Genomic DNA, 25,170 nt, shown 5'->3' on the forward strand with positions numbered 1-25,170 from the left:
GGCGTTTTTCGCCGTTTGCGAGGTGCAAAAGCCTACCTACATCTGGCCCTCTGTGCGTAATTTGTGTCTGTCCCCAGAACACGAAGAAGTGACTTGTGATGCCTGTAGGTCTTTTTGATTAAAGAAGATCCTCTGGGACCGAAGAAAGCATTGTCTAGAAAAGGCGTCAAAAGCAACAGACTACACTCCTGGCCTCTTTGGAGAAGAGCATGCTCAAGAAGAAATTGGACACCAGTCAGCCTTCTAGATTCAAGACTCCAAGTCGGATCAAGATTCGGACGTCGAGAGTCAGTCCATCACAGCGACGCAGTACGTGAGTACACCAGCACTATCGCACCAAACAAACACTTTCAAAAAGACTTCTAAATTAGTTTGTCGGTCCTCTACTGCTCTTGGGCCATCATAGGAGCCCCAAAATACATTTGAATGCCCCACCTTCCAGTTCAGCACCGAAATTAACGAAGACCAAAATGCCTTTGGCACCGACCAAACATCCATCTTCATCTCAGTCTGTTTCAGGATTGAGCCGAAAATTGGACACATCCACTTCGGAGCCGAAGAATACACCATCCACTTCAGAGCTGTCATTTTTGGTTCAAATAAAAAACAAAATTGGTCTCGGAGGGAAAACTGGAGTGAGCAAAAATTCTACAGTTCCCTCAGAGGAGTCATCCTCTATCGACCCTATCCTTTAAGTAATGGACGCTAAACAGCGCAAAATTCATGTACTAAAAGGATCAGGAAGAATTATAGCTTCTCCTCCTCACCCAATTAAAAGGAAACTTATATTCCAAGAGACATTGGACACTGAGCCTCCCCCTAAAAAAGTTTCCAAAGAAAAGGACAAGGCTCCAGAGCAACTTCCACCTTCAACAGTTCATTCTCTTATACTTCCGTCTACTCCACCATCATCACCTGCATATTCTATTCATCCACAATTTTCACCACAAGCATCATCATCACTTCATAAGGATGATTCAAGTGAAGTTCCGCAAGATACAGACTCATGGGATCTATATGATCCAGATCCCAATCTATCCAATGACCCTCACCTATATCCAGCAAGGCTTTCCCCCCTGAGGATACCACTGCATATAACCAATTATAGCTAGAGCAGCAGCGTATCATAGTGTGCAACTGCATACAGACCCAATAGAAGAAGACTTTCTATTCAACACATTAACAAGTACACACAGAGTCCCAATTTCTTCCCATGCTTTCAGGCATGCCTAGACATGCTAATGACATATTTAAAGAACCTGTTAAAGCAACAATTATTACACAAAGGGAGATAAGAAATATAAAGTTGCACCCTCAGATCCAACTTTTATAAAGACACAACTACTACCAGCCTCTATAGTGTGAAGCGCGGCACAAAAGCGTGCTATAGTCAATCCACAGGGGATGCTCCTCCTCCAGATAAGGAGAGCAAAAAAACTAGATGCAGCAGGCAAAAGAGTGGCTGCTCAAGCCACTAATTATTGGAGAATTGCAAATCGTCAAGCTCTCCTGGTGAGATATGACCGGGCTCACTGGGACAAAATGGAAGAATTATTACAATATCTTCCACAAGAACACCAAAAAAGAGGACATGAGATAGTAACAGAGAGACAGGCCATCTCCAATAATTCAATCAGATGTGCTATTGATGCAGCTGACACAGCAGCACGTTGGATAAACACTAGTGTCATCATAAGTAGGCACGCATGGTTAAGTTGTTCAGGATTTAAGCCAGAGATACAAGCAGTCTTGCACATGCTTTTGGCAAAGAACATCTATTTGGCCCAGAGGTAGCTACCACTATATTAAAATTTAAAAAGGACTCTCACAAAGTTAAAGCTATGGGTGCCTTATACACTGCACCCAGCAGGGGTACTTTTCGTAGGCTGCAATTTAGAGGTGGTTTTTAAACATCGGACACAGAGCCTTTTCCCTCACAACAAAAACAAGGAACACATTTCTATAATAGAGGTTCTTTTAGAGGATCATATAGAGGCCAAATAATAGAGGAAGAGGCAAAACATTTGCCCTAGAGAATCTTCCTCTAAAACAAAACAGTGACTTTCTACAAATCCCCAGAGCACATACATCTCATGTAGGAGGAAGACTGGTAAAATTATTACCCACAATGGTACAACATCACCACAGACCAATGGGTTCTATCAGATATCCAACATGGGTATTGTCCAGAACTCATCTCCACTCCACCAAACATTCCTCCTCGTTTTCACAAACTCTCGAATGACCATCTTGTTACATTAAACGAAGAAATTCAGTCCCTTTATAAACGGGTTATAGAACCAGTTCCTCTGTCCCAACAAGGGTTCGGAGTATATTCACTGTACTTCCTCATACCCAAGAAAGACAGTTCCTTAAGACCAGTTCTCAATCGCAGGCCTCTCAACCCATACATACTTTCAGAGCATTTCCACATGGTCACCCTGCAAGATGTTATCCCTCTATTACAGCAAGGAGATTTTATGACCGCATTAGATCTCAAAGATGCTTATTCCCACATTCCCATACATCCAGCACACTGTAAATATCGACTATTTTCATTGTAGTAAAGCATTATCAATTCAAAGTACTGCCATTCAGGGTAACGATAGCCCCAAGAGTATTCACAAAATGCTTGGCGGTAGTAGCTGCATTTTACTGAAGACAACACATACACATTTTCCCATACATGGACGATTGGCTCATAAAAGCCAATACTATTCTAACATACCAACAACACACTCGGTACACAGGAAATATTCTACACAATTTGGGATTCACAATAAACTATCTCAAATCTCACCTTCAACCTTCACAAATACAGCCTTATCTGGAAGCAACTCTGAACACTCAGTCATCATTAGCATATCCAAACCGAGTAAGGATTCAAGCTTTTCAAGCTCTCCTCGCTCAGTTGCAACAGAATCATACTTACACAGTAAAACTAGTGATGCAACTGTTAGGGGTGATGGCCTCTTGCATTGCCATGCTTCTGCTGCAGCAGTGCCTTTCTCGTCCCTGGTCTCCGTCACAGGGTCATCTTCAGGATCTAGTGTTGTTGGACCACCAGTCTCACCACTCTCTGCAGTGGTGGAATCCCATCAATCTTTTAAAAGGGCGGCCCTTTCAGGACCCTGTACCTCAGATCACTCTCACAACATATGCATCACAGATAGGTTGGGTAGCTCACTTCAACATCTAACCATACAAAGGAAATGGGATCCCATTCAACTGACTTATCTTTCCAGTTATTTGGAGTTGCTAACAGTCTTTCTAGCACTCAAGGCATTCCTTACAGAGATCTTACACAAAGAGGTGTTAGTCCATACAGACAATATGACAACAATGTATTCTCTGCAAAAACGGGATTGGGGGGCACACTCATCTCAATTGTCCCTTCTAGCTCAGACAATTTAGAAGTGGGTGATTCACAATCGCATTCAGTTACTGCTGAATATCTCCCAGGAACAGACAATCAGTTAGTGTCCCTATTAAGCAGGACGCAGCAACAAGTCCATGAATGGGAAATGCACCCACAAGTACTTCAACAATACTTTCACCTATGGGGAACACCAGACACAGATCTCTTCGCCACCGCATAAAACTAAAAATGCCAAAACTTTGTGCCCAAATACCCACCCCCAAGTCCAAGTGCAATGCTCTATGGCAGTGTTTCCCAACATTTTGACTTCTGTGGACCCCCACTTTATCATTACTGGAACCCAGGGACATCCACTGAATCATAAGTGGAATCTGGGGACCCCTCCCCCCCCCAACTGCGTCATTACTGAAAGCTGGGGATCTAATCTGTTAATAATATTAAATTTTCTAAGCAGTCGCGGACCCCCGGCTCCACTGCTGCATGGATAAATTGGTCAGGGATATTTACTTACGCTTTTCTGCCGCTCCCACTCATTCCGTTTCTAGTATGCAAATTGAAATAAACATAACTCACCATAATTCTTGTAGCCCCCACAAGGGTACGTCATCCTTGGTACACAACACAAACTTTCCAACAGATCAGATGTTTTGACTCAAAAGAGAGGTCAAATCAGACATCCAAATCCCAAAACACTCGATCTTGCGATACGACTCCTGAAGCCATAGAGTTTTGGTATTTACAACTTCTTTCTGAATGTATGGACATTCCTAAAGAAGTAAGCAGACCTACAACTAGACAGTGTTATGCTGCTAAATGGAAACGTTTTGTATGTTGCTGTCAACCTAAGAAAGTTGACCCACTTAAAGCCTCAGAAACAAGACCTAGTATTACTTGCTACATCTACAAAAAGCAAACTTAGCATACTCTTCTATTAGACTTCACTTAGCAGCGATAGCTGCTTATCTCCAAAACAGACAACATATTTCTTTGTTTATAATTCCTCTTATTGAGGCATTTATGAAAAGGCTTAAAAGAGTTATTCCACCTAGAGTTCCTCCAGCTCCGGTATGGAACTTCAACATCATACTAACTAGTCTTATGGCCCACCATTTGAACCCATGCATTCCTACTCTTTGCAATTTTGTTCATGGAAAGTTACTTTTTTGGTAGCTATAATTTCACTAAGAAGAGTAAGTGAAATACAAGCGTTCACTTCAGAGGAACCATTTCTCCAACTACATAAAGAGAAAATAGTTCTTAGGACAAACTCTAAATTAATACCTAAAAGTAGTTTCACCATTTCACATTAATCAATCTGTGGAGTTGCTGGTCTTTTTCCCACAGCCAGATTCAGTTGCTGAAAGAGCTCTCAATACACTGGATGTTAAAAGAGCTCTTATGTATTACATTGACAGGACAAAAAGTTTTAGCAAATCAAAACAACTTTTTGTATCTTTTTCATTGCCTCACAAAGATAATCCAATTTCAATGAACGGATTAGCTAGATGGATAGCCAAATGTTGTAAGACACAAAAGTGCTGCTGAAGTGAAGGAAAATGACGTTGGTTCAAAGATCAGGTTCATGCTACTATTGGAAATTCCTGGAATTTGTTGGAAGTATGGAGAATTGAAATGTACATCTCCTTTGGAATCAAGAGCCTTGCGTTGCTTTCTCTGCTGGCAATAACCTCCATCCCTTCAGTGAGCAGTGCCTTAAACTGGAGGGAATTCAGCTTTATTCAGGGCAATCCTTCATTGACAGTCGAGATTGCAGCCACTCTCTGCCGACTGCCGACCTCCTGGTCAGCATCTGCTGCCCTCCTCAGCATCTCTGGCTGCTGCCTCTGCCTTCCCTGGCAACAAACTGAGAGCCTGCCTGACTCTTAGTTCGAGGCCCTCCTCTACCCGCAGGCTCCTGCCTGCGCGTCATCCCTGGTGGCCTAGTGGCCATCACAAGTAAGTATCTCTCGCTCTCTCTTCTTTACTCCTGCCTCATTATTTCTGTCTTTGCTTGTGTGTACCTTTTCTTTCACTTGTTTTTTTTACTCTCTGGCTTTCCCTCTTTTTCCCTCTTTTTCTGTCCTTTTTTGGCTTTTCCCCCTTTTCTGTCCTTTCCCTAGCCCTCTCCCTCCCATGACGCTCCTGCCCCTCTGGCCCCACCTCGCTCCCCCACAAAGCGCCTTTCCCGCCATCCCGGCTGTCCGCCCCCTCCCCCCCCCCACGGTTCTTCCCCTTCCTAATGGTGACCGCAGCGTGTTGAGAGGGCAACTACACTGACCTCCTGGTCGGTGTCTGCTGCCCTCCCCAGCTCCTGTTGCTGCTGCTGCCTCTGCCTTGCCTGGGAACGAACTGAGAGCTTGCCTGACTCTCAGTTCGAGGCCCTCCTCCACCCGCAGGCTCCTGCCTGCCCCTCATTCTTGGTGGTCTAGTGGAAATCACAAGTAAGTATCTTTAGCTCTCGCTCCTTTACTCCTGCTTCTTTATTTCTGCCTTTGCTTGTGTTTGCCTTTTCTTTCACTTGTTTTTTTGCTCTTTGGCTTTCCCTCTTTTTCTGTCCTTTTTTGGCTTTTCCTTCTATTCTGTCCTTTCCCTGGCCCTGTTCCTCCCATGCCGCTCATGTGGCCCTGCCCCCCACCTCCAACAAAGCGCTTTTCCTGCCCTTCCGCCTCCCAGCTGACCGGACCCCCTCCCCCTCTTAATGGTGGCCGCTCCAAAGGCAAGCTTGTTTGCGCCTGGACTGCGCCCAGCGACAGGAACCCTGGATCTTCGTCAAGCCATCCCCTGGTCAGCATCCATTATGACGCCGTGACCCTCCACCGCCTTAACACCGGATGTCTAAGGGACTGCTGCATCACATCCTCAGGGACACCCACAGACCTTTCTTGCGCAGGAACTACACTTCAGTGCCGGCCACAACAAGCGGAAGGCACTCCCCACACCCTAAAGCACCAACACCACCACAACCCCATTAACTGCCTTCTCCTGAACATCCGCTCCCTCCGGAAGAACGCCACCAAACTCTGTGATTTGATCAATGCTGCTCGACCGGACATCGTCTTCCTTACCGAGACCCGGACCAACCCCTCCTTTGGACCGGACATAACCATCCTGGGCAGATATAGCATCCTAAGGATGGACCGGCCCTCCTGCCTGGGCAGAGGACTAACCACCATACACAAGTAATCACTACGTATCAAGGCCAATTCAGAAGAAACAGTGCACCACCATGAAACACCTTCACGTCCTGGTCCACACTGATCACAACTCGTCCGCAGCACCCTGGTCTGCAGACCACCAGGCCCCCACCCAGCATTCATCGACAACATTGTAGACATCACCCCCTCACCCCCCCCAGGCCTTGGCGTCCAACGAATACCTCCTCCTCAGTGGCCTAAGCTTCCACCTCGAGGATCGTAACGATCCAAACTCAGTCTGTCTACTCAACAGCCTCGCCACCCTCGGCCTCAGACAGCTGATCACCACACCCACGCGCATCGCAGGATACACACTGGACCCCATCTTCACCTCAAGCAACCGGATTCCCATCGCCGTATCTGCGCCCCCAGGACACCCACAGGAAATGGAACAAAATAATCAACAAGCAACTCACCACAACGCTCGACAAATGCCTCCCGTCTCCCTCCGATGATTCCAATACTGCAGCACACAACCTCAATGCCTGGATCACTGAATGCGCTGACACTCTAGCCCCCCTCCGTCTGACATCGGCCGAGCGCATGCTAAAGAAAACCAGCTGGTTTACCACCGAACTCCTAGAATCCAAACGTATCTGCAGGCGTCTAAAGAAAAAATGGAGGCATAGCCAAACCAGTGAAGACCTCGCATCCTTCACAGCCGCAACCGCCTTCCTCACCCGACACATCAAGAATGCAAGAAAGAACGTACTCCGGGAATGCATCAACTCCTCCACACACAACACAAGGGAACTTTTCTCAGTCATTGAGTTCACAAATCCCCCCCCCCCTCTAAAGCCACCATCATCCCCCTATTGCAAGACCTCTGCGACAAACTCGCCACCTTCTTCCACCACAAGATCCAAGACATCTACGACAGCTTCCTCCCAGAAAACCAACCTAGCACCAGAACCTATGACTGAACCTTGAAGCCACCCATACCATCCACAGCTGGCCCACGCTCACCACGGAGGAAACAGAAAGCATCATGAACAGCACCCACTGCGGAGCCCGGACAGACCCTTTCCCGCACCACATGTACACCAGATCCAGCACATCCATCGCCCCGAGCTCTGAAACACGATAAACTGCTCCATCACCACTGGCACCTTCCCCGAGGACTGGAAACCCACCAAAGTACGCCCCCTCCTGAAGAAACCCTCAGCCGACCCATCAGAACCAAAGAACTTCTAGCCCATCTCGCTGCTACCCTACCCGGCCAAAGTACTGGAGAAAGCCATCAACCCACAACTACGAAATTTCATCAAGGTCAACAACTCTCTGGACAGCTCCCAGTCTGGTTTCCACAGCAACCACAGCACGGAGACAACTCTTCTGGCAGCCACCAATGACATCCGATCACTTCTAGGCCGAGGCTACACCGCAGCACTCCTAATACACGACCTCTCAGCGGTCTTCGACACAGTCCCTCACACCACACTGTGCACTATACTCCATGACATAGGAATCTGCGGAACAGTCCCGAAATGCATTCACTCCTTCCTGTCCGGAAGGACTCAGAGGGTCAGGCTCTTTAACTACACATCTAAACCCACAGGAGTCAGCTGTGGAGTTCCCCAAGGAGCCTCTCTGAGTCCTTCTCTTTTCAACATATACATGACCCCACTCGCAGCCATCGTCAGAAGCCACGGAATGAACATCGTTTCATACGCAGATGACACACAACTCATCATTTCCCTCACCAAAGACCCAGACACGACCAAAAGGAACTTCCACTCTGGAATGGAAACCGTCACCACCTGGATATGAGAGAGCCACCTCAAGCTCAACTCTGACAAGACAGAGGTCATCATCTTCGGACATGGCACCTCAGTATGGGACAACTCCTGGTGGCCCGACTCTCTCAGCACCCCGTCTTCACCGACAGAGCATGCCTGCAACTGAGGCACTATCCTCGACTCCTCCTGATCTGTGACCCGACAGGTAAACTCAGTCACCTCCTCCTGCTGGCACACCCTTTGCCAACTCCGGAAATGTTTTCAAATGGATCCCAGCAGACTGCTGCAGGACAGTCACCCACGCCTTAGTCACAAGCAAGCTTGACTTAGGCAACACTCTCTACGCCAGCACCACGACATCAAAAAGCTGCAACTCATCCACGTCAAGAACATATCTCCCAGTACCCCAGGACCCTCCTCTGGCTCCCGATAGAAAAACGAATCACCTTCAAGCTACTCTCCCACATGTACAAAGCCATACTCAACGTCGGACCAGTATACCTAAACCACAGCGTCTCCTTCGACACCCGCGCCAGATCCCTCTGCTCCACTCAACTGGATCCGTCCAATATCCAACGCATTCGAAAAAACGCCGGAGGACGATCCTTCACCTACTTCGCAGCAAAGAGCTAAAACAACCTGCCCCTAGATCTCAGACAAAGCCCATCGCTCACCATCTTCAGGAAAAACCTCAAGACGTGGCTCTTCAGATGAGGCTCCACCCTTTCCTCCATCCAAGCAAATAAAACTGCAAAAAAATAAAATAAAAAAAGACCTTGCAGACATCACAAAGAAACATCAAGCTATCAAAAAACAAAGAAGAAACAACATAAAGCCATGAGCGCGAAGTGGCGTGGCAGAAGAAAACAAGGAGGTGCGGGGCAAGCGGCCACAGTGGCATAGGAGTTAACAAGCGACAGTGAGAGGAGGGTGATTGGGTGGCGGGACAAGCAAGAATATGGCTTGGGGGGAGTGTGATTTAAGCACTATGGACAAAGAAATAAGGTGCATGTACAGTGCCCCAAACTCAGCATTGTAAGCATGTTTACTCACAGGAGCCGTAAACCAAGAAAAAAAAGTCTCCCAAAGAACAGATAAAAACGACAAAGCGTAGTTATTCCCGAGTTAGTCCCTGCACCCAAAGAGAAAAAGCAGGGACAAAGAAGCATGACTGACCACTAGCAAGCAACGATTTTAATTGACAATTAAATGAACAAATTAAATGCCTTTAAGCCCACAGAAATAAATATACAAAGACTGTACGCTTACGTTAGACCTAAAAAAGGGCTTACTGACCACACATTGCTCCCATTGGTAGGCTTGCATGTTGCTCTTTTCTCTTGCTTTTATTCGCCAGCAGCAGGTTTCATTTTGCCCGTCCTACTTGCTTCAGGCGGCCTGGGGGAGGCTTTTGGTTTCAGTTCTTTAAATTCAACACACCATCATACTGTAGAATTCTGCAGAAGCAGTATGATTTTTCCAGGTGTCTCCCTTGTGTGCTTTTCTCCCCGTACAGTCCCTACTCCTTTTCATGTAGGACTCTCCCTTGTTGCCCATGTGCTTGTCTCCACTCCATGTTGCACGCTCGTCTGTTGCTTTTTGCCTACCTCCAAGTTGTTTCAACTCACCCTCGCTTTCCCCACCTGCACCCTCCGTTTTGCTCCCCTCCGCCTTTAAATAAAAAATAAATTTAAAAAAAAAGGAAAGCATTTGTGCTACACTTTAAAAAAAAAATTTAATTTACTGATCCAAGTGATGTTTGCTGTCTTGGATCGGTAAATAAATTACATTGAAAAATCCCACTGCTTAAGGCAGAAATAGAGACACGATGCCTACATGCAGAAAATTGATATGTTTGCGTTCCTTTTTATAAGAGCGCAATGTCAGTGAGGCTAGGGCAGAAAAAATAACACTTTCTCTGTCTTTTTTTTTTATTTCTCATTAGTCCATCCCACCTGAATTAATTGAGCTTTGCCCAGCACCGTCTCACTGCTGCTCAAAGTTTGCCTGGTATGATGTGAACAAATGTGTTTGTGAATATTTACACATTTTTTGTGAGTATTATCCATCCAAAATGACCACCACATTAATTTGTGTCATTATGGAATTTGGTGATGCCAGAATCTGCCTAATTTCATTTCTGTACACAGTCTTCAGTATTGGAAGTAGTGTGTGCTTGATTTCTGGCACTATCTCTTCACGGAGTGCTCTGCTAGCGTTCCTGGGTCAGCCTCACCCCCGTTTAGCTGTAGATAACAACAGTGTATTATGCAGTTGCTAAATGCCCCCAGATACCTTTACTGGTGGGAAAGGCCTTTGCTGGCTGTAATCTAGCCCTACTCTGCCCTGCCCAACCACCTCTGCCCTCCTCATGCTTATCTGAGACTGTCATTTGACTGATGTTTTATTAACAGCATCAGTGTATCGATGCTGAAAAAGTATATGGGACTTAATGGTGAGTCTGCTTTAAAACACTGCTACTGCAAATACGTCCTAACTTGCAACTTATGATTTAGGTCAATGATTCTTAACCCTTTGTCTTCTGTGGACCCCCACTTAAACACTACTGAAACCTGGGAACCCCCAATGAATCATTATTGGAATCCAAGGACCCCCACTGAGTCATTCATAGAAATAGAAGATTCATACCTGCGCATTTTTGGTGATTTGAACCGAAAAACAAACACAAAAAGTACAGAAACAAACATTCATCAAACATGCAAATTATGAAATATTTTATTTTATTCACAAAAAAAATAAGGAAAAACAAAAAATCTGTATTGACAATTAATACAAATCATTGCACTATAAACGAACATTAATAGAATTATTATTTTTATTATTAAGTTACAATATACATATTAAAATTAACGGAAAAGCCCAAAAGAATCGGTAGCAGCAAAATCAATGTTTATTAATTATGTTAAAATTAGGTACAAAATCTTAGTTTCAAATGCTCATAGTAGAGCCAAGGCTGCAACCGGCAAAAGTGTTTAGATAAATAAAAAAAATTTTTTTTTTAATTCTAATAGGAAGGCCGGAGCTTTTCTGAGTTCAGTTGAGGCCACCTATCATCCACACTAAATTCTGTTTGATGCACAGTTCAAGCTGAGGGAACTAACTTAATTTTTAGTTTTCAATTTCAAATTCCTTCACCTTTACAGTCAGTTTTGGGTCTGTCACTGCAACATGTTTCACAAAATGTTTGTTTTATGCTCATTTGGAGGATGGTTGGAATCTTGGTGAGTTGAGTTTCTCTACAGTCTGGTTCACTGTAAGTAAAATGGTGTCATTGCGGAGTTCAAGAAGGATGGGGGATCTAATGTGGGGCTGATATGTATATTAGAACATTGGAATGCTGGGGGCTCCATTGAAAACAATGGAGTGCTGCGGGATTTTACTGGCCGGTAAAAGCCAGCAGCGCCAACATTCCAATGTTCGCTTTGTTCACAGCAACAGCTGTGAACAAAGCCTCACGGAGCTCGAGGAGATTTTAATCCCCTCGGGCTCCGTGAATTTTTTTTTTTTTAATAGAACATTCTGCCCTGAGTGGCAGAATGTTCTAATAGCCTTAGAACCCGCCGTAGCGGGCTCTACCGGCTATTAAAGTCCCTCTCCCTTGTTAAATGCCCGAGCCGAAGGCAAGGGCATTTAACGCGGGGAGCGGGCCTTTAATAGCCGGTAGAGCCCGCTACGGCGGGTTCTAAGGCTATAGTGAGCATAGGGAAATCTCTTCATAGGAGTTCGAATATCATTAATGTTAAGGGATTGATGACAGATGAATTAACAATGTCAGACTTAAGTTCGGTACTCCAACAAACTTGTAATGAACACAGAGATGTGAATATTTTTGGTTAAAGGGATTGGGATTTACTTGTCAACCCTACCATAACAACTTGTCTGTGTGCTATAATCGTCCAGGCAGCGTACAAAATGACGAGGGCCATAGAGATGTAGACATTTGTGCATGTATTACATTGCTTAGAAACCAGTGTTTTTTTTCTTTCTATTGCAGGAAATTACCTCCTGTCAAGTCCGGTGACTGGAAACACCATTCTCGCACTGCAACAGGGAAAGCTCCTTTTCACAGCCACCTTCCCTGCCAGCATGCTGATGCCCTCGCCGGTCTCTGGTGGCATGGCTCTTCCAATCAAGCAAGAAGCCCTGGAGTCTAATGGACAAATCATGGTGCCAGTCACCACAGTGAATGCTGGGAGCACAGCAGGTGCTTCTGTGTTGCCTTGCTCCATTGTCAGCTCAGGTGTCTCTTCTATGCCTTCACCATCCAGCGGAGTGGTGGTAGCCCCCGCTCCCATGAACTCCGATGGACCTTTAAGTGATGCAATGAACCAGCCAGCTGTAGCATTTGAAGCTGACCAGTCTGGTAGCACTGCTGACCCCATCCACAACAATATAAACACTAGCATGGGGACCCTGACACAGAGCAGTTTCCTCTCCAATGGCCCCCTGGAGGGCATGGTTCTCCCTTCCTTCTCACCACAGCAGTTGGTGTGGTCTGGATCCCTGTGTGGACAAAACACAACAGGAATCCAGGTGCAAGGGGTAGAATCAAGCAGCCTGTTTGAGATGGAAAAGGGTGCTGTTCAGATGCTGGATGGAATGGAGAACAGTAACCTCCTACGCCTTGCTGATGGGGAGAGTCTAATGCTTCCTGGCTGTGGGGAAAGCCACCAGCACCTTTCTGGGGAGGACTCTGATGAGATGACCCGTGAAGGAAAAGTCCTGACACAACTACAGTCTGTGCCTGTTGAGGACCCCTTGGATATGTAACCTTTACTCAAGGTTCAATTGATTAGTTTGTGCATCTCTTATCTGACTTGCATTCTAGGTTGCCTCTAATTCACAGTGCAGCAGACTTCAGAAATTTCATTGAACGGTTCTCATAACACTACAAAGTCCTGGGCTGTTGATGTGTTCCAGAGTGCCCTACTACCGCGAGGATGCTCCATGAGATATCTGTAGGACTTAAAACAAAGGGAATCTTTGCACACACTTTTCCACCTCTTCTATACGTTTTCTAAAGTCAGCTTTGCTTATGTTCGCAAAAAAAATCCAAAGTGAAAGTCAAGAAAGATCTTTGATGTCAGTCAAGAACTATTCTTCATCTGCTGGCGACATCTCCTGCACATTGTAATTATTCAGCTTCGATATAAGGAATGTGCCCTCTCCTTTGTTTGAAAACAGTGGTCACACTTTGGTTCCAGCAACTCAGCACTCGAATTCTTGATTTTGAGACGTTTTAAACGTCTGTGGTGTGTGTCAATACCTTTGGGGCCATAGCATCCTGAATATCTTCCTAAGGAGCAGGAAGGCAGTGCCGAGCATTAAGGGTCAGCCCTGCCTGACACGGTTATTATGTGTGAAGTTCCAGTTTTAAGTCAAGAAAAGGCAGTGACATAGTCTAAATTGAATTCTTAGGTATGTTGGGCAAGAGTGTGTGGCTACCGTACGACTTTGAGTTGTAGCAAGAGCTTCTTCGAATCTGAACACCTGTCTGCAGTGCCTTCTTTTCCTGTTGCCTCATTTCATTCCAACACTAATACTCATTACACAGGAGCTGTGCCTTACCCACCACCTGCTGTGATAACCATGAATTTATCTGAGCTTTACAAGCTCCCAAGATTAGCTCTTCAGCTAAATAGTATGTTGACCAATCAGAAGCTCTTCCTCTGATGAACTGTTATACCAGTAGTTTTTTTATAAGCAAGTCATAGAACTAGATCACAGGAGACATTCGTAGGCCCCCATATATACTTGTGCACAGAGGGAATGGACAAGAAGATGGGAGGGCGACCGAAACACCTATCCAAAGATTTCAAATGCAAGAATCAATGAAAGAATTAATGAATGTAATCCACACTGACCAGCGTGAGGCTGGTCCCAAGTGTCGGTGATGAATACCATTTCAAAATGTACCTTTACAAGGTAATGAAGCAAACTAATATTGATTTTTACAAGGAATGTCGTCGTTGGATACACTGAGGCTTGTATACAGCATTATTGGATATGACTGTAGAACATCTTGAGACTGGACCTATTTTGTTCTGAATTGCAATGATTTTCTAAACAACACTTTTAGGAGATGAAATGACGATATACGTTTTCTCTGGAGCATGTGGTAGGAAACATGGTGCTAGAGATTAATTTGATCAGGGTCATCTGGAGTTATCTCCACCCACTGCTATACTCTGAATTTTCACCAAAATGTGGTTGGTGATGATCACAGCAAAACTGTATCACATAGGTGGAGGTTTAGGGTATGCGTAGCATCCAGAAATGTCTCTAATGCACATGTAACAATGCAGCCAATTACCTTTGCACTCCAAGGCCTTTGTCATTCATAGAGGGCCAGTGTGTTCTGCTTTAGAAGTTAGTATTAATGTTTGATTATTTCTGTTGTGTGCTAAGGGGTGTGTGTTCCTACACATTTAACATTTGAAAAATCCAAGAGTTTTCACTTGCTCATATAGAAACTCGCAGAACTGGTTGTTTTAGAAAGTTTTGGCAGCAGAACGTGTTTATATTTTTCATGCTATGCATACATACCCCTGCAATCCAGTGGTTCTGCGCGGGAAAGTTTCATAGGTTTTTTCACAAGTTTTTCTTCAGTATGGGTAGGTATATTCTAGTTAATGTCCTTCACAATATCTTCTCTGCCGTCTGGGAGATCCTGAAACACCATCCTAAAAAAAAAAAAAGTTTAATTAGTATTTGGAAAACAAAAACAGAGCCCTGAAATGTGCTGAAAAACATTTGCCTTTCACATTCCTCGCTCTTTCATTTCATAGACACTTATTCTAACCTACTGCGCAGAACCTTTGTCACTTAATTTGGAGAAGAAGGTTTGAATTAACACAACGTTCTGTAAACAGAATCTGGGCTACACAGCAGGGAAGTATGAGTAAGAGGAGAACGACTTTTCTGGATAACTAATGTTACAGTAGTGGACTTTTCCTGACTGAAATATCCTCTTTTTGAATGTCTTAGAAATCCGACTGCACAACTAAATGAACATCTGCCAGGTAATGGAAACCTATACAAAAAGATACAACCTGGACACCTCGTATCACAGTTGAAGAATCAACACCTCATGAAAAGAACTTTATGGACACTATAGATCTATACCTCCCTCTGACAGCAAAACAAAACATGCAAGGCACATATCACCTAGCAGCATGCATGGTGGGAGCTTGGCGTCCTGCCCCTTTCGTGCATTATAAAAAAACATAACCAATATTCTTCATCTCATGAGCGTTAAAGAGAGTGACACTTGATTTTATCCGTGATCTTCGTTGCGTCCTTTGCCCACCCTAGAAGAGGGATACTGGTTCCAGGGAATCTTAAAATCGATCCATTAGGCACATGGAAGTATTCAAACCAGCACAATCCTATTTCTGTGAACTTCAGACATCCCCTTTCCTCATCTAAAGAGAGTGAGGGTGCTACCGTAATAAATCCGAATAGAACACCTCAAAATGTAAGATTGTGTGTATGAATGCTGTAGAAGCTGCATATATCTACTTCGAAACAGCAAGAGCCAAACCAAAGCCCTCTTGGGACCCAAAGAAAGGAAATTTAAATGAGAATAAGAGCAACTTCTGCCATGAGACGTATAAGTGAAATAAAGACCAACACACTGAAAAACGATGAAGATGAATAAAAAAAGATGTTAGATATAATCAGGAGCCAGGAGTTCATGCCGACACAAGAGGTTAACACTCTGCAACACCCCCTTTTGAAAGTCAGAAATTTAAAAGTCTTCGAATTTAAAATGTGAACGATAGTCGGCAGTCTTCCTTGAACATGTGCCCACTAATTAACATATAGACGGGGATGTCCAGAGTTAGTCCGTATTCAATGCAGTCCCAGAGTTTCAGAATATCAATTTGAGAGATTTTATATATATATATATATTTATATATGCACTTAATTTAAACAGGAGATTATTGTCACCATTTCGCCTTGCTCCAGGCCACACATTCTGGAAGGGAGGAACCCCAGAGGTCAGTTACTTAGTTTAGAGATGACAAGTAGGGACGACTGACTCCACCCTGCAACCGGATCATGATGTCTGCAAGTCGAACTAAAACAGGCCTCGTCAAATATAGTAATATTAATTGAAATAAGCATCTGCTTCTTGTGCACCATGTGCTGTGATTTTGCACAACAGAAGTCATTTCATCTGTTCATAGAGGCTGTTGGGTTGCTTTACCCTAGTGAACCACTCTAGAAGCAGAGACTTCTTTCCCTGTAAGAACCAATGATTTGTTCTACCCTCCATGATCTCATGAGTAACTTTAGCTCATTCCTTATTTTCTGGCTCAACAGTCATGCCGTGAGAAACTCTTCTGGAGAGTGTCTCGTGGCAAAGAAAAGGATGCATACTTGTATTTATCTGGAATGGCTCCACACACAACTAATAAAATGCAGAGCGGGAGAACTGCATAAATGCACTGCCAGTGGGCTGCAGCAGAGCCAGTCCCTTAAAGAAAGACTCAATTGGTTGTGGTTGTTTATGATTAATATTCGGATCTGAGGAGGAATACTTAACATATTTGCTTTCAGAAAAGCGGTTAATGTTAAGCATATCTACACAACAAATGAAATTGCTGGGACTAAGGAGTCCGTGTACAGAACAAGGGCCTCTCCTTCACTCGTAAATGATTGTTCTACATCAAGGTATATCTGTGCTTTTGCTTAGGGTTGGGTTTGAACCAGTACCTGTGTAGCAGTGTATAAACTTATTTAGAGTTTTGGTGGCTGAATTTCTGTTGGTTAATATGGTGGAGGTACATCCTCCACTATTCTGATGGTAGAAATTCTGTCACTTTTGTTAAGCACCTTCTGTTGTGAGAGGAAGTTTCCCTCTGAAGTGTGTTTCTACTTCATGGAAGAGCTACTTGGGTTGTGAAACCGCTGGCACAAATTGCACACTGCTGGATTGGATGATGGAATTCCTGCCACCATTGTGCCATTAGAGGTGCCCCGCAGATGGAGATAGCATTGAGAGTCCTTACATATCTTGCTTCCTATACACTTGTCCTAAATCAGAATTGGCGTCTGAATGCTCAAAACGTCCTTAGCCTATCAACTGTGCCTTTAACAGTGAAATAAATAAGTGGTAGACAATTCCAACACAAAACAAACAAGTTCTGTCATCAAGCTAATATCCTTGACAAAGCTCTCAACCAGTTATAAATAGAACTGTTGAATGAACATGGAAAGTATTTAAAACCTAGCCAACACAAAACCCACGAGAAAACAAGATGAGAAATGCTGTCCAGTGGTAGCACAAAGATTGTAAGACTTCATGGTTTCAACATACAATTTTTGAAAGTAAAGTCACAACCAATAAAAAAACGATTTTTCAGAGTTTGGGATCTCCCTGGCATCAGAAAAGAAATGTCATTGCTGTGTTATTGAAGAAAGGGTTTTATTTAATAATCCTTACAGAAGCCTGTAGTGAATATTTTGCTTGTGCAGAATAGTATTCTGTTCCCTCTTCTTCCTCTTCAAAGTTGGCCCAGATTTCTTAGAGGAAAATGAACATTTTATTGCTGCAGTGTAAGCATTTTATCATGTGGACCCTAGGAGAAAGCTGTGGCTACAATGCTGCATGTCCTCCCTCTTCTGTTGGTAGCTCTGCCCAAGGTGACACCGCTGCCAAATTGTCTAGACTGATATGAAATAACCACGTCCATAAAAGGAGACACTTTGCTGCAGAGAGGAATCTGAACTTGGTAGTTATGTATACCAATGCTGAATGGCAATTTGCCTAAAGCTACGGTCGTCTAATTTTAACCTACAAGAAGGCAACACTAAAGGCTGGCTACAAATTGGCCTATTGATTGACTACATTTGAATAACGCACATTGTGGAGAATCTTGACACCCATCTTTGCTTTCAGCTTTTAGCCCTTCCAAAAGTCAGCCCATTGTATCAATAATTTGAAAAAGGCAAATAATATTTTAATTTCACAAACAGAACAGTAGGTTTTAAATGATAGTTGGCACACAAGAACTCCCCCCTTACCGTACAACGGTCAGCAACGGCCACACCAAAACCCAGAATGCCAATATTTTCTAACTCTTTTCCTTGAAAAAAAAGAAGTCCACTTCACTTTCGGTGGCCCTGGGATCAGTACAACAATACATTGTGATCAACCCTTCTGTTTGCTACACAGCTTGTTGGAAAGATTTAACTTGTGGAGTTCTTGTTATTGTTCACAAAGATCCCTGTTCCCCCGCTTCTTGATCTTTTGCCCAACTCTATCATGATGAATCGCCTTTTTCAGCTTACAGTTGCCACCATCATAAGCTGAATATGTAGAAAATGCTCACTCATGATTCATTTTTGTTTAGAAATCTATCTACTCACGACCACCACCTTTCTGGACTTTTTTGTTCAAACGGTTTTGGAGCTTACTGCACCACAGTATCTCTAATTGTTGGTTATTATACTGACCTTTCAGTCGAGTTCATTGGATTTTTTCTAAGCTGATCTTACACTAATATTCATTGTGTGCTCCGTGTGTTGGTTTCCAGTTACAGTTCTTGCAATCCTATAAGTATGTTCCTCCAAATTCTCTTCTCGCATGCCCTTGTGCAATCCCTGTCTTAACACAACTTCCCGGCCAAATTGCAGTCCCTTTCTGCACGTGCTCAGAGTGCTGCCTTCAGCCTTTTCTAGCCAACCTGTTTAGTGCCTTCCTCCAATATTTACATTTACACTTAATGCTAACCTTTCGCTCCCCTACCACTCTTGTGATGCTTTTCCTCCCATCCCGATGATTTCAGTCCTTCTCACAACATCTCACTGTTGTCCAAACTCTGGGCCTGATTTAGATATTGGCGGATGGGTTACTCCATCACAACGGTGACAGATATCCCACCTGCTGAAATCTACATCCCATAAAATATAATGGGATTTAGATTTTGGCAGACGGGATATTCGTCATTGTACTTACGGAGTAGCTCTTTCCACCAATATCTAAATTAGGCCCTCTGTCTCCATATTTTCCAGTCGTCCCAATCACACAGGTTTACTTGTGACCTTACATTTCTTTACCTGCGCAATCTTGGTGCTGACTGCCAGTCCCTCTCTGCTTGCTCCTAGTGCCGTTCTTGGCATCATTCTTGTACTATACCTTGAGTTGTGATCCCCAGATTTTCTCTTTGTGTGGCATTGTCCGTTCTTTCTACTCGCAATTTTAGTGCTGATCTTTCAAGCACTGTCCTTGAGCGTCTGTAGCTCACATTTCAGTGCATCTTCGCTCACTCTTCTAATGCTAATCTACTAACCCCCCTCCTATCATGCTTCTTGTGTTGACCGTTTAGTCCCTCTTCGTGTACTCTCCTAGCACTTTTCCTTGCACAGCTGATCTTGATGTAAAAATTCCAGTCTGTCGACTACTCTTACTGCTGGTCTTCCAGTCACCCTCGTTCAGGCCGCGATTCAATGTGTTTTTTAATTTAAAAGGTGTATTTGCAGGATCGCAGTTAGACATTTTATAATCTTTATTTCACTTGTTATTTACTGGGTGCAGTAAAGATCGCACTCTGTTTTTTCTTCCACTAAATCTAGGATTGCTAAACCCTGCTGAATTTTTACAAGTGAGGAGACACCGTCAATACCTTGACATGAAGATTTTGGAGCACAAAAATGTGTATGCTATGCCATTTTTTGAAGCCTAACTCGTAGGTGCTGTTTATTACATCTCCTGAATTCCAAACCTTGGTGCATAGTAGCACCTACCCCTCTGGGGCACTCGCTTCTGAGCCCTTAGTGCGTACAATCCTTCTCTTTGTCCATAGTTCGCAAATAGTTTTCCTTTTTCACGCTCAGAGATAATCTCCAGTTGCTGTACTCACACTTTCTTTGGGCCCTCATCCTACTATCCTACGATCTTAAAGCTGACCTTGCAGACCTTCTTGCAGGGTCATAATGCAGGGTGACCAGAAATTGAAAGTCAAAAATTGGGAAAAATTCACAAACATGGGAGTAAGACTACAATCCTGCAAATACCTAGGCGTACAAGGTGATTTAATAGGCAGCACCCAAAATGTCAATAATTAGGAAGTTAAGGGACCGGAATCAAGTTTTACAATTAGTATAATTTATGTTAGCTAAAATGATGTCTGCTAGTGGCTACACACTAATCCTATACTGGAACAGAAGAAAGCCTGCCTCCCTTAATATGCAGGCAAACCTTACTGACAACCAGGACATGTGTTAAACTTATGACATTTGTCAGGACAGATGGTGGAAAAAGAACTGTCCAGTCAAATCCAGGATGCCTGGTCACCCTTTCATAAAAGCAAACCTTCCAGTTTTGCTTGCACACTCCTAAAACTGACCTTCCAGTCCATCTTCTTGCAAGCTCGGAAAGTTGACCTTTTAGTCTTGTACCTCGTAAGCTATCCAGTTGCTCTTGCCACTTGCTGGTAATGTTGATTTCCTAGTTAGTTTCCTCAAATGCTTTTAATACTAACTGACCAGTTCCTCTATCATTAGTCACACATTGCTTTCTGATCATTTTCGTTGTATATATGTGATGATATATATTTTCCCTTTAATCTTGCTCCTGCAGTTGTGGAAGTTCATGAGTGCATTTTATAACACACATTATTCTTTGCACGGAGCATTGCTTTTCCTCACCCTGCACAGTTAAGTTTAGTTTCCTTCATTTTACAGATATTGAGAGCACTGTGCCTTAAATGAATAGACTTCAGACTCTGCCTCAGCACTTTAAAATTTCGAAGCCCAAGGAATGCCAATACACCCTTCAGGTGTGGCCTTAGCCCCATTTTGTTATTGTATCAGTGGGCTAATGCAACGTTCTGTTTTCTTGATAGTCAATGAGATATTGAACCCTTACTGTGCTCTTTTTTTGCCAAGACGTAATACGCATTAGGTTTCAAAATGATATTGACATGGTAATTTTCCTTTTTTCTGTTTTTAGTTTGGGGCATGCTATCTTTGTTGTCTTTTCAGCTGTATGACCTGTTTGATGCAGTAGCTCAGCATCAAGGTTTACTTGCTCTGTGGGCTGTCAGCTGATGACCTTCACAGGGCTTGTGTATGACATCCGAAGCGTTGTCTTCAAGGGTATTCTCCAGCAGATGAGATGTCCTTATAGGCTTTGTCATGGACATTGATATTTGGAGTGAAATGTCAAGACCATCTTTACTTGAAATTAAACCAGTATTGCATTGTATCCCATGAGCATCTGGCGACCTATTCACTAAAAGGACAGATTTTCTCTGGCTTCAGAGAGGTTTTTTGCCACAAGCAGAATATGCATGGGCTCCTGGAGGCTGACCAGGCTTCCGGTGCCTCTCTCTTATTTCAGAACTGCTCTAGGTCTCCAGCACCGAACAACAAGGTCAGTGTCACAAAGGCTGTGCTTCTGGGTTTGAAATGCAGGCATGGTATGGAACTGGCAGTTTCCAATCAGCAGACATGGCTCCACTGATTCTTCAGCCACCTATGACTCTCAAGACTATTCCAATCTGATTATTCTTGAGACTCTCTTCATTTGATTGATGTCTGATATAGCCCTCATTCTCCTCTCATTTGTGTCTGGGAAGGCTAGGAATCCGGAGATGAATCCAGTATATACCTCTAAAGATTTAGGAGTGAAATAGATTAAAGGTGCACTATACACATGTGTTCATTGCTGAATTAACTCATTCCGTTTTCAAACAAATACAGCATCATCTCACCAGTTCAAGCCCAATCTAGCGTTAGAAAGCTATGGAAATGGCTGTATTTTAATTGAATAATTGGCCTAAGTTTCTCTTTTCAGAAAAGTGCCTTAGCTGTTGGTAAAGCAAAGGTTTGGCAGCTGCCCCCTTTCTGTCACCTAGAACTTGCGTAACTTCAGTTGTCAGTAGTGCTGAAGAGTCTACTTCTGAAGTAATTCTTCTTAGAATTTGTGACGTTCTGTGACATGAAGCAACGCATTGGGAGGACTTTTGAAGTATTGCTGCAATGCCAAAGTTAGATCACAAGCACAAACATCCGTTACCAAAGATTCAGTGCAGGTGCCTGCCGTTCCCCTGACACAATATTCTGAAGCACTTTAAATGTGGAGGGGCGCAGTGTAGCAAATCAGGGCCGTGTCCACTAGAAATCGCGTGGAGTGAATTGTAGAGAAATCATTGTTGTAGGCAAGGGGGCTGGTTTATGAACAAATGGGGAAACCGCAACACATCAGAGGGTAATGGAAAGAATGGTGCTTTCCACTCTTGGCTACAAAATGCTTATTGAAATGAGTTCACAATATTAGTTGTAAATCCAAAATGATAACGTTTCTGGACACGTCTGCCTTCTCTCCAAATGAAATATGCAGCCTAAGGCAACAACGTGGACAGATATAAAGCGAGACAATGCAACCTCTAGAGCTTGTCTGTTAGTCTGTTTTTACCTTAATGAGAGCAGCTTGAAATTAAATCTGTTATAAAAGTGCCTTATCTAAATATTGCAGACATGTGTTAAAGTGTATATTGACTCGCTGTTTGAGATAACTCATTGCTTTTTACAGTGGCTGAAAGCAGGTGAAGGGGTTGAGACCTTAACTGATAAGAGCAGTGTAAGACATTGAGGCTCAGTTGGTATTGAAAGCAGTTCATCCACAGTCTGCAATAGATGTGCCTGCCTTAGATGAGACACCACAGCATGGACCAACGTTTTATATCTTTACTGCACCATTCAAATAATACAAGAGAAATCTGAGAAAAAAGTGAAGTTAAATAGAAAATTATTTATTATTCACTGTGATGACTAGTTTTTATTCAGTACTCATGACCCTTAGATATAGTTTTATCTTGTTTGTTTTTTAAAGAAGGTCCAAAACTTCACCTATTTTTTTTAACGTTACTAAATGCAAGACTTTCTAATTTTGGCAGAAGCTGGCTTTTAGAAATGAGATTCTACGCTGTTTTCCGTGGGAGGATCATTGGAGAACGTTTAGTTGGAAAAGCATATACTTCTGAATTGTTTCCATTGCACGTGACAGAATCCATTTGTATGAATCTTGTGGTGGAGAACACATAAATTGTACAACCCAAGACTATGCATGTAGCCCCCCCAGAACATTATCATCTATTGATAATAAGGGACAAACTTGTGAAAAAGATTGAGAAGCATTACTTGTAGATCACATAATGAAACCTTCCCTGCCTTCATTGGCTTCGAGCAGTAAGGGAGAGTGGTTTCTAAAAGGTACTGCACGTGGTTGGCTGATCTTCTATGTCTTTGTAATGCTTATCTGTCACATTTCTCTATCAAATACTGCCCAGACATCAGCTTTATGTATCCGCCGCCTCTGCTGTTCATCTGTTCCAGAATCCAGTGCTCCTCAAAGTCCTGGTTTGACATGTTTTTCCTATGTACTTCTAAAACTGACCTGTTTGCTAGAACAAGTCTTCCAAAGTGAAAGGTACCAAGTGCGTTTGTTTCTTATTTTCTTTTTTTTTTGTTGCATCTTCTGCAGAACAATCATTTTTATCCTGTTTTACACTCATTATTGTGTGTATATATTTTTATACCAGCTGTCTTTGTATGTCTTTTCTGTTTGTTTGGTACAGTATCATTCCACATGGAATTTATATATTGATATATATAAAGATATGTTATCTATCAGTTTCCTGTGTTGTATGCTATCTTGAAAACAAAAAAAAACATAATTTAAAGATGTAATTGTAATCGAGGTATGTGCAGAGCAGCACACATATTGTTACTGACTTGCTCCCAAAAACATTTGATAATGGGAAGGGATGTGGCTGGCTCAAAGTTGGAAAACCGTCAAGGTAGATGCGGAAGTATTTCCATAGCATAGAAGATGAGAAAAATAGCCAGCCTAAGCTATGCACTGTCTGCTTCTCTGGCCTCATCCAAAACCACTGCAACTGTGTTTAAGGCACCACTTGGGTATCCTCCTCCTTGGTGGAGTGGTTATGGATTACTTGGTGCTGCTTTTCAAGACTTGTAGAAAGAACAGTTCTCTTATCCCTATCAAACGGTTCAAGAGATGTAGATGCAGTTGCCAGTGAGCAATCCCATTGGTGCCACATACCAAGTAGTCAGGGTTACATCTGTGCACACTGCTACCAGCATCAGTAAGATTCAGCAGGTAAGGGGATGAGTTGCCGGCTAATTTTTTGTTCTAGCCTTTGTAGATACCCTTCTGAAGCTTATGTCATTCCTGACGTAGAAGGGCTCGAGGCATCATTGTTGTCGTCTCCGAAGCACAAGGCATTCTACCTCCTACCATCGGTATTCCCACAGCCATACATCATTAGTCTACTTTCTCATTCTCGCAAACGTTACCTTAACAACACTTGTGACTCCTGCCAATAACGCAGTCTCCAGGCACCCCATTTCAGTTTTGAATAGGGCATTTTATACATTTAATATATTTTTGAAGAGCTGGTTATGGATGTTTTCCTTAGCAGTTGTTGGTAGGACTGCCTCGTTTTTTTTATTTCCACTGGTAATCTCTGTTGCCTAAGGGTGCCACAAACTTACCCTACAATTATGCTAGTGCACCTCATGAGATACCACAACGTCCATTTTTTAGCTTCTTAACCAGACCTTTAAATGTCACCACAGTTAAGTGGAGACAGCAGTGGGAGATGCATGACACTCAAAGATCAGATTTTTCAGTTACCTCATGGAATCCGCTGTCATCTACTTACACTGTCGGTTATCGAGCAGTGGTCCAACAAAGTTCTTGTTCCTATCTACTTACTCAAGGTCATAAAAGGATATTCTATCAGTATATAGAATTGCACCTGCATTTTGGCTTCCATGATATTGCCGAATCCTCCTTCGG

At 43.3% G+C, this 25,170-nt stretch overlaps 1 protein-coding gene across 1 annotated transcript in view; it reads left to right on the forward strand.

The window, feature by feature from the left end:
* Nucleotides 1–23,978, forward strand: part of LOC138259796 (homeobox protein SIX5-like) — a 94,394-nt gene extending 70,416 nt beyond the window's left edge. The window contains exon 3 of the mRNA XM_069207687.1: nt 12,328–23,978. Within this exon, the coding sequence (XP_069063788.1) occupies nt 12,328–13,103 (776 nt within the window). The 3' untranslated portion in view covers nt 13,104–23,978. The remainder of the gene's footprint in view (nt 1–12,327) is intronic.
* Nucleotides 23,979–25,170: the final 1,192 nt, after the last annotated feature.

The sequence above is a fragment of the Pleurodeles waltl genome, chromosome 9 (genome assembly GCF_031143425.1).
Source record: "Pleurodeles waltl isolate 20211129_DDA chromosome 9, aPleWal1.hap1.20221129, whole genome shotgun sequence".
Lineage (NCBI taxonomy): Eukaryota > Metazoa > Chordata > Amphibia > Caudata > Salamandridae > Pleurodeles > Pleurodeles waltl.